Source organism: Triturus cristatus, chromosome 3_1 (genome assembly GCF_964204655.1).
Source record: "Triturus cristatus chromosome 3_1, aTriCri1.1, whole genome shotgun sequence".
Taxonomy (NCBI): Eukaryota; Metazoa; Chordata; class Amphibia; order Caudata; family Salamandridae; genus Triturus; species Triturus cristatus.
Genome location: NC_140583.1, coordinates 705718954 through 705735452, shown reverse-complemented (window position 1 = coordinate 705735452; position 16499 = coordinate 705718954). Strand labels below are relative to the sequence as shown.

At 38.7% G+C, this 16499-nt stretch overlaps 1 protein-coding gene across 1 annotated transcript in view; it reads right to left on the bottom strand.

The window, feature by feature from the left end:
• The window catches only part of LOC146860824 (sperm-specific sodium:proton exchanger-like), a 4630975-nt gene that overhangs the window by 2414468 nt on the left and 2200008 nt on the right, over window positions 1–16499 (bottom strand). The window contains exon 11 of the mRNA XM_085646174.1: window positions 9781–9903. Within this exon, the coding sequence (XP_085502300.1) occupies window positions 9781–9903 (123 nt within the window). The remainder of the gene's footprint in view (window positions 1–9780; window positions 9904–16499) is intronic.

Sequence of the window (16499 nt, the reverse complement as noted above, 5' to 3'; positions counted from 1 at the left end):
TAGCTGCAGCCTCCCGTTCTCGTACATTGTCGGCTGACATGCTTAAGACTTTGCAAATATTTTGTTGCGTTTTGGGGGCCAAATACGGGTGCTAAAAAAACTTCTTCCGTAGCCACCTCCGCGCTGCACTTTAACTCTCCACCCCTCGGTACCTGAATTAGGTTGCGCAGATCTGGAACCGCAGCGTCGCATCCTCCGACTCGATCCAACAGCTCTTTCTCAGTTTGCAACAATCGCAGATCGGTGCCAGGGGGGTCAGACGCCAACTTTTCCTTCCGGAAACAACTCCTTCCGGGATGAACCTGGAAACGGTTTCACTGTAAGCGCCGTCCAATTCGTGGAGAGGGTCCCGTGTTGAGGCCGCGTGAAACCAAATCCGACCAAATATATCCTCATTACCGCGTTGTGAATTCGGCAATCCTCCGGACATCAACAAACTAGGTACACGGACCTCAGTTAAGTGCCAATTATATTTTATTGCAAAAAGCAACAGCCTTGCTCACATGACAAAGTAACCACCATTGAGTGCAGCTTTTAAAGTGACAGTACCAGTTCATTCGACATCATGTGGGAAACACGGTCATAGATACTGAAGATATACTGCATCGTACATCCAGGGCTCAATGGTATTGAGTCATCAAGTAACCTGCAGTTATACATCAATATAATAGACATATCAAACTGTTGTTGGTTACAATAAATGTACAAACCATAAGTACAAAAGTAGAAAATGAGCTGCATATTATTCAATAAAAGCTTAAATGCTTGGTTTCAAAATGAATGATTCAACTCACAGTAGCCAAATAGCAGCTCAACTGACTGTTAATAAATACCAGAACCTGGATGAATATACTATTGCAATACAGTCAGATAACCGTTCCCCACCATGAATAAAAAAAGTGCTACAGTGCATAATAAAAAAGTGAAACATATCATATCAAAAAATAACACATATCGCATAAGATTAAATAGTTCAGAGATCAAGATGTGTGATCCTGCGTTAATAGTACAGATTATTGGAAACAGAGTAAGACCGAGTAAAAAAAGGGGAATTAGGTCTATCGCAGGTTTTTTTATCACAATTCCCCATATAATGGAGGCCAGGATATATTATACGAAGAATGGATCAAGGGCTATGCCTCAGTGTGCAAACTCCTGCATACAGTACTAATGTTTGAAATAAGTTACGTTATAAATACTAAAATATGTAGATTACATATCCATAACTAGAAGAATAAATAGGTTTAAGAACATAACAATAAAATATTGCATGCTTCCCATTGACCTGAGGGGCTTAAAACCTAATAACCCTCCTTCTAACAATAGCATCCTTCGATATTAAACTTCGTATCTTAGTTGCAATCAAAACCATACAGCACTCCCTAAACCCTAATATCACTATATCCTGAGATGAAAAGTCAATATGCCATGTATAAAAAGTGGTAAATACCGTGTTGTACAGGTCAGATATTCAGCCTATATATACACGCATCTATATCTATCTATCTATATCTAGCTATACAAATATATATATATATGTCTTCGTATGAAGAGAAACTGCAGCACTGAAAGTAGTCTTGTTATAGCCACCAACACTCTGTTTGATAGACTAGAATTAAGAGGTTACAATGCAGACACTTTAAATAAAGCTAATGCCAAAGTCCAAAATGTCACCAGAAAGGAGCTTCTTTTTCCCAATCCAGAAAAACTAACGAATAAAAATAAAAAGTCCATATCTGGCATACCAAGATTCATAACTGGATACAACATCTATCATGACATTTTGAGAAAGACCCTGTACAAACATTGGCAGATTGTGCGCAATGACCCTGTTCTAGGTCCAAAAATGCCAAGGACACCATCTCTGACATTTAGACGTGCAAAATCCATGAGACAGGAATTAGTCAACAATGCACCTAGTGTCAACAAGGGTTCTGAGTGGCTCAAAACCAACAATGGCTTTAGGAAATGTACCAAATGTAAGGCCTGCCGCCATGGTATTAATGTGAAGAAAATCAGTTCTCCACTCAGACACTCTCCCTTTGTTATAAGGGGAAGTTTCACATGTAAAAGTGATTTCGCAGTGTACATGTTGCAATGTACATGTAACAAACGTTACATAGGGTCTACCATTCACCCCGTTCATGTACGTTTACTGCAGCACTTGCGGGCAATCAACAATGATGACCCCAATTACCCGGTGGCCAGACACATTAACCAATGCCACAGTGGAAAATCATCTGACCTTTCCTACTGTGTTCTTGATACTGTGCCTAAGAACCCAAGAGGAGGCAATAGACAGCAAACATTGCGTAGATTAGAATCCAAGTACATCATTCTGTTTAACACCAAAATACCCATTGGATTAAATACGGATGAGGCTTTATCCGTACATTTATGAATTTATTGCTGCCTGTCTCTAACCGTACCCTAACTCCGTTTTTTATCCCAGGTTCACCCTTGCACTTTTAGTTTTCTTTGAACTATGTGTCTGGACAGTTATTATCCCCAGCCCAGGACGACAGACGATATGTTTTTTGAACCTATCCATGAGTCCAGTTGAGCCCTTTTCCTCCCTTCAGTCTGTATGATTAAGAATTATGTAGCTAACAGGCTATCCTCTGTTTAACAAGTTATTAAATTCAAAGACTGTCTTAGGGAGGTTCCACGATTTAGGCCCACTGGGGCTCTACAATCAAACAATTAATGATTTAATTTGGCTTATTGTTCCGGTTGCTGCTGAATTCACACTGTTTAAAATTTAAAAACTTTAATTTTTGTATAATCGAAAATTTAACTGTAACACATTTTTTTCAGTAGTAAGGAACCTATATGTTAAACGAATAAGTCTGTCTTTCAACTCTGGGCTGAAACTACATCAGTTGTTTTCCATGTCAATTGTATACCGTTGCCATGACGATTTTTCTATGACACACAGTACTTAATGGCTGCCATTGGTGTTACCTGTGATATTGACAAAGGCGGCTTGCCGTCGAAACGCGTCTTGGTCTCTTAACGAAAATAAATTCCTTCATGCTTTATTCTCACGGAGTCTACGCCTGTTTTTGAATATTGACAGCAGGACTGGATGCATATATATATATAAATATATAAATATATAAATATATATATATATATATATATATATTCACTGAAAAAACCATAGGTTTCACACATGTTATAGTTAGCGGAAATTTTACTGATAAAAAACCAATGAAATTGCCCCGTTATAGTTAGTGCTGGCAACTATAACTCACGCGACCGCAATCCTCTGCTGATGCTAATACTGTATTTAGACACTTATTTGCCCATGTCTTCTTCCATACATTTTTAGCTATACATATATTACAAATATTTTTTTTTATAAAGACACATATGTCATCAGCAGAAGATTGCGGTCGCGTGAGTTATAGTTGCCAGCACTAACTATAACGGGGCAATTTCATTGGTTTTTTATCAGTAAAATTTCCGCTAACTATAACATGTGTGAAACCTATGGTTTTTTCAGTGAATTTGCAAGGTTTTTTAAATGCTAATTCCTAACTATAACGTGTGTGAAACCTATGGTTTTTTCAGTGAATTTGCAAGGTTTTTTAAATGCTAATCCCTAACTATATCGTTTTTGTAACCTTTGGTTTTTTCAGAGAATTTGTATGGTTTTTTATATGCTAAGTTATGTATTTTTAATTAAAGATATTTTTTTTTATTTAAATAAAATTACTTTATATTCATTTATATATTATCTGTATTTTTTTATAAATTATTTTTTTTAAAAATTCAATTTGGATATTTTTTTTTATTTAATTTTTTATGTCCTCTTTTTTTTTTTTTTATAAATTCTTGGGGTGCGCGCTCTGAGCGCGCACCTAGTACTATTTTATGAATTCCCGCGTACGGTATTTACGTACGCAAATATACTTAATGGTGCGCGCTGGGAGCGCGCACCCAGTACGTATGCGTACGTACGTAGGCATGCGTCCTACGCCCTCGACGCGGTTTACTTCCGCATACGCTAAAATTATGCGCAATAACGGTCGCGTATACGCGTCTTCAACGTATGCGCGCTAGGTACGCGTATATGACGTATGCACCTTCGCGTTTACGCGTTCGTGCATACGTCATCGCGGGGTGCGCGCACGGAGCTTGCGCAGTGCGCGCACCTCGGGTTTATACATAATAAAACAGTATTTCTTATTGGTTATCATTACTTTCAGTTTCTAATTGTATCAATACCACACCCAATCCCCTCATGGCAAGTCATGTGATCAAGAATCTTCACTTTTGATTGGTTTGAAGTACTTTCTGTTCCAGATTCTTCCCAAACCACACCTACTCCCCTCATTATTAGTTCTGATTCCTTTGGAGAAGGAGCTATTCTGTTGTTGAGAGACAATGGCTGAACAGCAACCTACTTCAGACAGTGAGCAGGACACTCTTGAGAGGCAGAGGAACAGGAAGCAGAAAGACAGCTTTATATGGCAGTTTTTCACTTTTCCAGAGAATGAGAAAAAGGTAAATGCACCGAAAGTTACATGTGTACTTTGTAAAAAAGTCTTATCTCGTGGGAATCCTAACAAGAAATATTCTTTTAGCATTCACACTATGTTGAGACATGTTTACAAAATGCATCCAGTATCTTATCGTCGAGCTTCTGGAGAAAACCCTCCACCTGCTCAGCCGACGACATCTGCAGCAGCTCAACCGAGCACATCTTCGGCAGCTCAGGCGAGCACTTCAGCTGCGATGGTGCCTTCACCTGTTTCTTTACCTCTTGTTGGTCCACCTTGTTTGGCGAGGTTGTCTACACGGTGCACTGATTGCGGTTCTCTTATTTCTGTGGGGGAGACCAGTCTTGATCTCCTTCAGAGAAAATTTGCTGCGCATACGTGCACTAGGCCATAGATGTTTTTTCTTTTTTTGCGTTTTTCTCTTCCTGTTTCCCTCCATTAACTCAAGGGCTCTTTTAAGAGCCACTTATAAACTTAATCAAACAAATTTTTTTTTTAGAATTTTTTTTTGAAATTTTTTTGAGGTGCGCGCACCCTGCGCGCACCCAAGGTTTTTTTTTTTTTTTTTTTTTTTTGAGAGACTACAATTAAAAATTGAAAATGTGATTGTACAGAAGTACAAACCTCAAAACCCCACTCGCTTTAATTCCTTTTTTTTTTTTTTTTTTAAGTTTTTTTTCGGGTGCGCGCTGGGTGCGCGCACTCGGCGATATTTTTTTACAAAATATTAACCTTTTTTTTTTCCCTACAAGGTCCTACTTTAACCCCCTTACAATGCCTACTGGGTCTATTTCTACCTACTCTGCCCCCTTTTCAAGTTCTCCCCCTTTGTTTATCACCCCCTCTTTATGGGATTGACAAAATGGCGGCCGCCGCTTCCTGATTTCCACCGATTCGAATGTTTACTAAGATCTAACAACCAATCAGAATTGCGCTCGCGCACGGCGAGGTGCGCGCACCCAGCGCGCACTCTGCGCGCTTATAGATATATATATTGATTTAAAGGCTATTTTCTCAGAATCTACTGAACAGATTTACACCAGACCTACAAAAGGCACTTCCTTGACCTGGGGACTACCTCTCTGCCAAATTTCTAGTAATTCTGTTCAACCGTTCGGGCTGTAGCCCTGTCTAAAGGTCCTATGGAAAAATGCATGGGAAAAACGCGTTTTGGGACCCCCCTTTTATCTCAGCCCCCGCTTGACGAATCCCCCCGAGACTTTCAGGGTAGGAGCGGAGCGGAGCGCCCCACCTATTTTGAGAAATTCGCGAGGATTCGTCGACCGGCGCCAAAGTTATTCAAAATAGAATGTTGAGGTTTTCCTATGGAAACGTGGTCCTAACTATAACTACCTACTGGCGACCGCCAGTAGGTAATATATATATATGCGAAGAACTTCGTCTGCTGCTCCCAGTCCACAGGAAAAGACGAACACGGACCCAAGGATATAGTGCTAGGTGATTTTTTATTTAATTTGTGCACCTCGTACCACCATAACGCGTTTCGGCCTCAACACGGAGGCCTTGATCACATGACGCTTAGGTCGGAAGCCGAGACATTTAAAGTGCAAGTGCAGACAACTTGTGACCGTCAGACCAATGGATATAAAAGAAATACTGCATACATATGCAGATACGTACAAAAAACCCCATGTGGCCATACAACCAATTGCCCTGAACTCAGGCATTTACAGGTATTGTAAATAATATGCAAACATCTAATTCAGCGACATTGGCATCATTAGCATTGAAATGAAATAAAGCAACATTCGCTAAGCACTAGTAGAAACAATGCCCAATTGTGAAGTGCCGCCTACATTCCAGTGTATAATAATACATAATTGTAATAAAAGAAATGCTCCAAGCAACACAACACCTGCCCTCTTAGAATAGCTGTGCAAATTTAAGCAAAGAGCTGGTTTTTATATGTGCAAAGTTGCATTATGACCCACAAAATACTCCTCATAGTGAGGTGGTACCGTCCTCATGTTAATCATACTAAAGTGCTAATGCATTAAAAAATTATGTCAGACTATAAAATGCTTCAACATTTATACCTGTCATGCTTATTAGTCACATGAAATAAAGAATTAATTGTACAAGTTTCCAGTTTGTTAAACGAATGGCATGGTGAAATTATAAACAAAAGCCACCCTACCAAAATACTGTCTCACTTACTCTACCCCCTTACAAAAAAACCTCTGAAGACTATATTGGTCTAATACCAATCACTGACACCCCAATTGTTATATTTGATAAACCTATTGATTGGGGCCATTGATTGCATAACATCTGGGGAGAGGTAATATCACAAATAGATATTACTTAGAGGATGTGTAATTAAAACACTGTATATATGCACACACACATATATATATATCTGCATCCATCTATATCTATCTATCTATATATCTCTACATCTATACCTATATATATATATATATATGTATATATATATATATTATATATATATATATATATACACACACACATATATATATATATATATATATATATTCACTGAAAAAACCATAGGTTTCACACACGTTATAGTTACGAATTAGCATTTGAAAAACCTTGCAAATTCACTTAAAAAACCATAGGTTTCACACATGCTATAGTTAGCTGGACATTTCACTCGTAAAAAACCAATGAAATTCCCCCGTTATAGTTACTGCAGGCAACTATAACTCACGCGACCGCAATCCTCTGCTGATGACGTCAGATATTACATCACTGTATTTAGACACTTATTTACCCATGTCTTCTTCCATTAATCTTTAGCTATACATATATTACAAATATTTATTTTTCATAAAGACACATATGTCATCAGTGATGTAATATCTGACGTCATCAGCAGAGGATTGCGGTCGCGTGAGTTTCTCATGTTTGTGTTGCATGTGAAAGAAGTACCCTTTTTAGGCAAAACAATGTCTTTGTTTTACTAATTAGACAAGGAGAGAAGAAGTTACAATTGTGTGGCATGAGTCGATAAAGGAAGGACGTTGTGCTTCACACAGCAGAAGACCTTGGAACCAGTGCTTAATTTGAGACGGTGTTTCCGGTGCTTGGCACACTCACTTAATTGGTTTCCGGTGCTCAGCAATGCACTTAATTGTCAACACCACACTTATGACAGTCTGCCATATGGTAGCGCTGCTCATCTAATTTAGAGATGAGCAGAACAACGGTTGTTTATGAATACAGGATTTCTTCAAAATAAGTAATACATACATCCCCAGCCATTCTTTTAGCTTTGGGGACCTGGAATAGTTTGAACTGTCGCACTTACAGGCGAGAGAGATGGTTAATTGCTGTTTTTGTACCATCATTGCCAGGGTCACTGGGTGGTGCAAGCTGCAGTGGCCCTGGTCAGGTGCCCGGCACTTATTATCTTACAAATTATGCACTGCTGGGAACCAAGGACAAATTGTAGCAAGGAAGGCACACTGTCGACATAGTGTAAAATTACTTTCAGGATGTCATGATTCGAAATGAACTATGGGAGAGCTACTTGTGGATAACTGGTTGTTTGAAGGGATAGAGCGCTACTTCAGAGAGAGAGCATCCTAGAACAAGCTCTGTCTTTGGTAGCTTTATGCTGCTTGACCCATTGAACGTGGAGAGACTTCTTAGGGAGACTCCACGTGCTGACACCATTTATCTTTCCTTCTGAAAATGCTTATTTAGGGGGGTCACCTTAATGTTAGAGTAATGTTAGAATGAAAATGTTTTCACTGTTTTGATTATGTATGGTTCTATGTAAGTTAACATTCGTGGCACTATTATATGTTTGGCCGCCGTTTTGAACCATGATCGAAACTAATCTTCCACTTCTTACAAACGTAACTTTTGGTAACTCTCGGTTCTCCAAGGTTGGGCCTTGTTAATTCTCTATGAATACACTGTTCTTATTAGCACATACCCTTCCCACTAGATAGAGGCCTTCTTTCACTAGTGTAGCGGTGGGCACGGACGGACCGACCTTGAGCAGGAGATAGTGTGTGCCCGGCCTCAGGATCGAAACTTATCCTTCTGTACTTCTTTGTGTAGCTGCATCTGCCTGGAAAATTCCATTGTGGGTGTGCCTTCATTGGTTCTGAATTGTACAAAATGTATCACCATGTTTGCTGATGTCAGTCCCTCAGCAGCAATCCTAAGAGAATGGGCAGACTGGGCTCCACTCGAGTGTATCTGAATAAATATATTGGTTTGTGTCCTCTACTGTCTGACCGACTCTTCATTTGTATGGAAGGCTGAGAGGTGGTCGTGAGTGACCTGGGTGACCCTAATCGGGTCACTATTTTCAGTAGAGATAGATTTAATGCTTTTTACTCACCAAACCTCGATGCAGGGAAATTTGGATTTATGCTTCCTGATTTTCTGTATCCTACTTCTTGAATTAACTGTGTTGCTTATGGTGCACCGTCTAAATTTGATGCGCAGATTTGGCTTCATGCTACTTCCTTTGTATTTCTATACCTTCTTGTTGAGGTACCTCTATGTCCAGTTATTTTTGGCTTTGTAATAAACTAACTAACCTTAAGTAGTTGTGCCTGGGTTATTATGCATCAAGGAGAAGTATTGGTTAACTGGATGTTTTTCTATCGACTTTTTTCCCCTTCACACTTTCAAACTGCGACAAAGAACCATTGGAGTGTGACTCTAGAACAGGTCTAGATCTTATGTGCCCGGTCCACTCAAAAGTTAACAAAGTGGTAGTGACAGAGTGGTATCTAGTGAAGTGTGGTGAAAAGAAGGGCATGGATTTAATGACTGATGAGCGAGAGAGGGATGAGCTGCAACAAGAAAGAGATAAGGTAGAGAAGACTGAGGGAGGAGGAAAGGTGAGAGGTAAAGCTGAGTGGATTGTAGAGGTAAATTAAAGGAAGTTAGACAAAGAAATAGAGAGGTAAACAGATGTGATCATGAAAATGATCAAGATGATGGAGCAAGAAGTATATGAGGTGGAGCAGGAGTGGCAGAAAGAGTTAGAGAGTGGTGATAATGTATAGAGAGAGAAATACAGAGCCTGAAGTAATGGCAAGCAGATGGAGAAAGGTTAACACACAGAAATAAAGAGGGGAGAGAGAGGGTGCGTCTTCTGGCTTTTAATGACAAAATCACTTTATCCTGAGCCAAAAGAGGATTTGACACTTCATCCACAAACAGTGAGGTTTCCCCCTTACCACTCGAGTCACTGCTGCAAAAATTGTGAACCTCGCTGGCTATAAAGATGCACCTATTAAATGGCACTTGGCAAACTTACTGCGACGGTTTTACTATTTCTTCTTTTACTCTTGTGTAGACCCAGGTTTCCACTCTTCGTCGAAGAGCTACAAATATTCCTTTATCTTCCCAACACTTTTTAACTTCATGTATATTCATAAACCTAAAACACAAAAATCACAAAAGAGTATCAAATTCAGCTGTCCAATACTGTTTTCTTTTCAATTCTAAGACTGTTGTTAGAAAGAGGCTGCCTAACACCTTTTGTAGTTGCCTTCTTGTTTTAAACTCATAAAGTGATACAATTTTCTAGGAACATATATATATATATATATATATATATATATATATATATATATATATATATATATAATCCACAAAGTTTACCTCAAGACAGAAGAGCCCACACATGGTCAGATTCGCCATCCATTTAATCAGAGCTGCAGCATCGGTGTGCTCAGCATTGCAAACAAGAGTTCCTTAAGCCAACGTGTTTCGGGTCCACTGGCCTTTGTCACAGGCGTTTTAAAAAGGTACGGCAACACTGAGCAGATTTGAGTGTACTTATATTCATCGCGATACCTGTCCAAGTGGGAGTGGCCACTTCCGTGGTCTGTTGGTATCTGTAGTATATTCCGTCTTCCCCATTTGAGTTTCTTTTAATCACTGCACCCATATTCATTAAAATTCATCCCAAGTGGGTAGTTGCGTTGCCATGCCACAGACTGCTATCACTTTCATGCTCCCATTATAGGCAACCGTCCTGATATGGACTACGCCGTTTGGCGTCATCCCAGGTCCGCTGGAAATATATGGCTAGGCTCTTCTACGGCTAGGCTTGCATTACACATAATCCGCAAAGTTTACCTCAAGACAGAAGAGCCCACACATGGTCAGATTCGCCATACATTTAATCAGAGCTGCAGCATGGGTGATCAAGCTCGCATGATGGCAGCGAAACGCATCTTGGAGGGCACTAAGCCTAATTATTTGGTGGCGATTTTCTACTAAATAAATCTTCACTGCTTCACCATTATATGTGGTCCTGATCGTCTGCTGAATTGAACTGAGCGCGCTGAGGTCCGTGCCTGGGTGGTTTTGGTGTGACTGCCAAACCAGGTTCTGAAGTTTCGTATATATCTATATAAACGTTGTTTATATATATATATATATATATATATATATATATATATATATATATATATATATATATATATATATATATATATATTTGACTTACTGCCAAAAACTCTGGATTGCTCCAAGGAAAGCACGGACATGGACCACAAAGTTACTTCGGATTTTTATTAGGATGCCGCCATGACGTGTTTCAATTCACAAGGAGTCTTGATCACATGACAACATTATTGTCAGTTCCTTCCTTTTTAAAGTGACGATGTGCTAATTGTGAACTACGTATATGAGACAGTCATAGACATAGAAAAAATATTCATTTTTGTAGTTCATGATTCCTTTGTAGAACATACAGAATAAGAGTTTAAATACTGTATCTCAGAGGTAAAAGATGTATAAATATTAAGTCTACTGATAGATTTAAAAGCCATCATTCTAATAATTTACATCTTATTGACTGTGAAACCGTTAAAACCAATACAATTACGATGTTTATGCAACATTTGATGAAAAGTAGGTACTTAAATATAGCATCAAATATATTGCTCATAAAAACATCTATTTCTGTACAGGATATAGATTTTTTTGATACCAAAATACCTTAAGAAAACTTACATTGCATATCCTGATTTTGTTTGAAGGCTGATTAAATATCTATGTATGTTATCATTGAACTCTGTTCAAACCACGATAGTTCATTCTTTTACGCTCCTCATATGTATATATAAATGTTCTATAATTTTATCAATCCTTGTGACTGTCTAAAGTGCTAAATGTGTAAAAATGTGCAAAAGATGTGATAAAAAAGATTTATATGAATATCATTTGACTAAGTGCATCAAAATTTAGGTCAATTGACCTAAATTGATTATGTCATTAGTCATAAATAATTTTCCAAAAATGTTTTCTTTACGACTTGTATATTTTATTCGCTTTCTACATAGATTTCAGAGCATTGTTGTCATCTTGGTGGATCAGTTGAGTAAGTATAACATTTTAGAATTGGCTATACTTACAATATATATAGTGCATATTATTAGATGTAGTAGGTGGCTATTTAGTACTACAGACTAAGTCCATTCCATGAATATATAAATATATCAAAAAAACACATAATCATATGAATGTATAATATATAAATAATCCTAAAATGTCATAAACAAAGATTAAAAAGCAGTTTTATTCAAAATGTTGTGTGCAGTGACTCCAATGACTCAATTTTGCTTATAAGTCAACCATTCTAAATGCAGGTATACAAATCCTCTGTGACATTTAGTCCTCCAGGCTGCTTACAATTCATTTCCAGAATGTATTTTGTTTCTAACTTGCGCAGTTTGTCCTCTCTGTTACCACGTCTCCGACTAGCTGGGACCGAATCTATGAGGTAGTATTTTAGATCCTCACTTTTAGAATTATGGTGGTCCCTGAAATGTCTGGCAACAGGATAGGTGTTGTCCTGGCTGTTGATAGCTCGCATATGTTGTAAAATGTGTTTGTGTGCCTGGAGTTTGGTGCTCCCTATATATTGTAAGCCACACGGACAAATCAGGACATACACCAAAAATTCAGTTTTGCAAGTTAAGAGTTTCTGGATTTTGTGTTTCCTGGGGCTAAAAGGGGGAACATATGTTGTTGTATTTACTCCTTGTTGGCAGGCTTTGCACACCTTACATTTACAAAAGCCTTTATGTGTGGATAGCCAGCTGCAGCTTTCAATAATCTCCGGACTTGTTTTGACCAGTTTGTCTCTCATTGATGGCGCCCTACTGTAGGTGATGGATATATTGTTAGGTAAGGAGGTTCCTATGATAGGATCATCCAAAACTAGAGGCCAATTTCGTTTGATGATGTTACAAATCTCTTTGTGTTGTTTACTAAATTCCAAAATCACTCTAAATTCTTGTTGTTTGGGTGATAGAGTGAGTGCCTGTTGTTTGGTTCTGGAATTCTTTTTCTGATTGCCCTGTATCAGATCAGATCTTTCTATTGACATGGATTTACTGATGGCACTATCAATAGTTTTGGATGAATATCCTCTTTGCAAGAATCTTTCCTTACTTTCAATTTGGGCCTGTTTGAGGGACACTGGATCACTATTGACTCTCCTAAGTCTAAGCATTTCCCCATAGGCTGTTAATGAGATGACGTGGATGTGCACTGCTTGCGTGTAAAGTGGCATTGCCTGCTGTTTCTTTATGGTAGAGTTTTGATTCAATTTTATTATCATTTATGTATACCTGCATATCAAGAAAGTTGACTGTATTTGCACTGATTGTGGCAGTGAATTGTAAATTCAAAAGATTCTCATTGATGCTGCCTATAAAATCCTGGGCTGCTTGATGTGAACCTGACCATATTACAAACAGGTCATCAATATAGCGGAGCCATATGATGATATTGTTCTCCACCACATCCTTGTATTTGGTTTTGAGCACCAGCTCCTACCACCAGCCCATGTGTAGACAAGCATAGCTGGGGGAGAAGCTGGCACCCATGGCTACACCTCTAGTTTGCTTATACAACATGTTGTTGAACATGAATATATTGTTGTCTAAGCAGAATGCCACCATTTCTAAAAGCATTTGACTGTGTTGTGTCTGAGAATCTGCTCTTTTAGACAAAAAATACTTTAGTGCATTCAGTCCATCACAATGTTGTATGCTTGTATAAAGCGAGGTTACATCAAGTGCTAATAGCAGGTAGTTATCTTGCCAGATACAGTTATTCAATTTGTTTAAGAAGTCACCGCACATAGGATGGTAGTCTCTGGACAAACCTTTGAAGGAAATAGTCCACATATTGTGATGTATGCTCTAAAAATCCGTTTCGGGCCGAGATAATTGGTCTTCCTGGCGGACATTTAGCATTTTTATGTATCTTGGGAATAAAATAGATTGAAGGAGTCACTAGGTGATCATTTTTTAAGAAATCAAATTCATCTTTGTTTATTGAGTTTTTGATTTTCCAAGTATTTAGTTTGGTATTATAGCTTTTATATGTTTGCTTTAGTTCCGCCCTGTTGCTTTTTGTATAGCAAGTTTGATCACTTAATTGTGATAGTGCTTCCTTAATATATTCTTTTCTGTCCCAAATAACTGTGTTGCCGCCTTTGTCAGCATTTCGGATGACAATAGAGTTGTCTTTTCCAGTCGATTGATGAGCTTGTAGTATTTCGTAGTATGCTGGTTTTGTTTACTTTTAGAATTTTCAACCTTATGATGTAATCTTCTTAGTTGGCCCACTGTTTGTTCGCTAAAGATGTCGATTGAATCTCTTCCCATTATGAGATTGAAAGTAGACTTTCCCCCAGAAAGGAGTTGGTTGGATAGGTTCTATGTCAATTATTGCACTGTTTGATGTAACAGTTGCTCGCTTTTCGTTTACCTGACCCTCATTCCATAAGTCTTGTAGATCTAATAGTAGAGGTCCATCTGCATCCGCTGTGTTGGAAGATTTCTTGTTGCTGCTGACTCAGAGCTTGTGATTCTCCCATGGGATTGTTATCATTATTTTTCATCATACATAATTTTTTGAGCTTTAATTTTCTAATGCAGCGGTATGTATCCATCCTAGTTTTGACATAGTTAAAATTACTTTCCGGGTAATGTGATAGTCCCAATTTAAAAAATTTGCTCTTCTGCCTTTGTAAGATTTATTTTCTCTAAATTGATAATGGTTTTGTTATCATTGATAGACGATTGACTTTTTAACGTTGATTCCATCTGCCTGTTGCCTGCCTTCTGGGTGTTGAGGTATTGCCTCCGGGCCTTCCTCCTCTGCCTGCGTTTGTAGGTTCTGTTGCCGTTGCTTTGGCTTGCGGATTTCGTGGGCGCAATGTTGCCCTGCGGTCCATTACTAAAAAATGTAATTCCTCCCTAGGGGTCGTTTTGTTCTGGAGATCGGTACTGCTTATATCTCTTAATTCAGAATCAGAACTGCTACCTGGTGCAGAGCTAAAATTGGAGTTGGACGTTTGTGGAATTGATTCCTCAGTTCTTGACGTGCTAGGTAGTTGCTTGTCAATTTTTTTGTAGTCCTTAATATTTCTGATTGCGTCATATCTTTTGGAAAAGGTGAAAATCTGTCCCAGCTCATAGTCATTCTTGTCGCGCTGGAATTTATATGCTTTGCACTCTTTGATTTTGTCCTCTTCTCTTTTCAAGTGTACAAGCATTTCTTTCCGCATTTTGGATATTTCCTCATTGGGCCCAGGTTTTCAATCTCTTCGGTAAGCTTATCAAATTGCTCTAGCAAAGCAGTTCTTTCCACATCAGCATTCTTGATTAAAGTTAAATTCAATTTTCTGGAAGACTCCAGGCTGCAATCCGCACATTCTTGCATCATGAGGGGATTGGGATTTTCATGGCTTGGAGCAATGAAGATTCTTAGTCCTCTCGGTACGCGTCCTACATCTATATATCTTTGCAAAGATTTGGACTCCCACCATTTGATCTGCTCTTGGCGCATTGTTTTTTCTAGTTGTTTAAATCTGTCTTTAATGTTACTGTTGGTATTTGTTTTGCTGCTTGATGCCGTTACTGTCGTTTTATGCACTGCCAGCAGGTCACTAAAAAGTTCTAATGCCGCTGCTTCGCGGTCCTGCAATGTGTCATGCGACATCCTTAATTGTTAAATTAGGTTTGTGCGATGCCTCCGCATAGTAATTTAGTGAGGGAAAATCCAAAAACCAATAGTGAACCGCTCACCCCTATACGCTGCCACTAACGCCTACCTGGACTGCAGCCTGCGTCTTCAGTATCCTCCGATGCGGCGTCGCTGGCTTTGGCCGAGGCTTTACGGCTTTGATTGGCGCTGAAGGGGGTCCGACGCACGTAATTCTCCCGGATCACCTTGGTTAAGTTCTATGACGAGGCTTCAAACGTTGGCTTCTGTTGTCGGCGTCGACCACTTAACGAGTGGGTGTCCGTGTAGATCCAGGCAGAAACCCTCCTGGGTCATATATTTGACTTGCCGCCAAAAACTCCGGATTGCTCAGAGGAAAGCACGGACACGGGCCACAAAGTTACTTCGGATGTTTATTAGGATGCCGCCATGACGCGTTTCAACTCAAAAGGAGTCTTGATCACCTGACAACATTACGGTCAGTTCCGTCCTTTTTAGTGACGATGTGCTACTTGTGAACTACGTATATGAGACAGTCATAGCCATAGAAAAAATATTCATTTTTGTAGTTCATGATTCCTTTGAAGAACACACAGAATAAGAGTTTAAATACTGTATCTCAGAGGTAAAACATGTATAAATATACAGTCGACTGATTCACTGATTTAAAAGCCATCATTCTAATAATTTACATCTTATTGACTGTAAAGCTGTTAAAACCAATACAATTACAATGTTTATGCAGCATTTGATGAAAAGTAGGTACTTAAATGTGGCATCAAATATATTGTTCATAAAAACATCTATTTCTGTACAAGATATAGATTTTTTTGATACCAAAATACCTTAAGAAAACTTACATTGCATATCCTGATTTTGTTTGAAGGCTGATAAAATATCTATGTATGTTGTCATTGAACTCTGTTCAAACCTCGATAGTTCATTCTTTTATGCTCCTCATATGTATTTATAAATGTTCTATAATTTTATCAATCCTTGTAA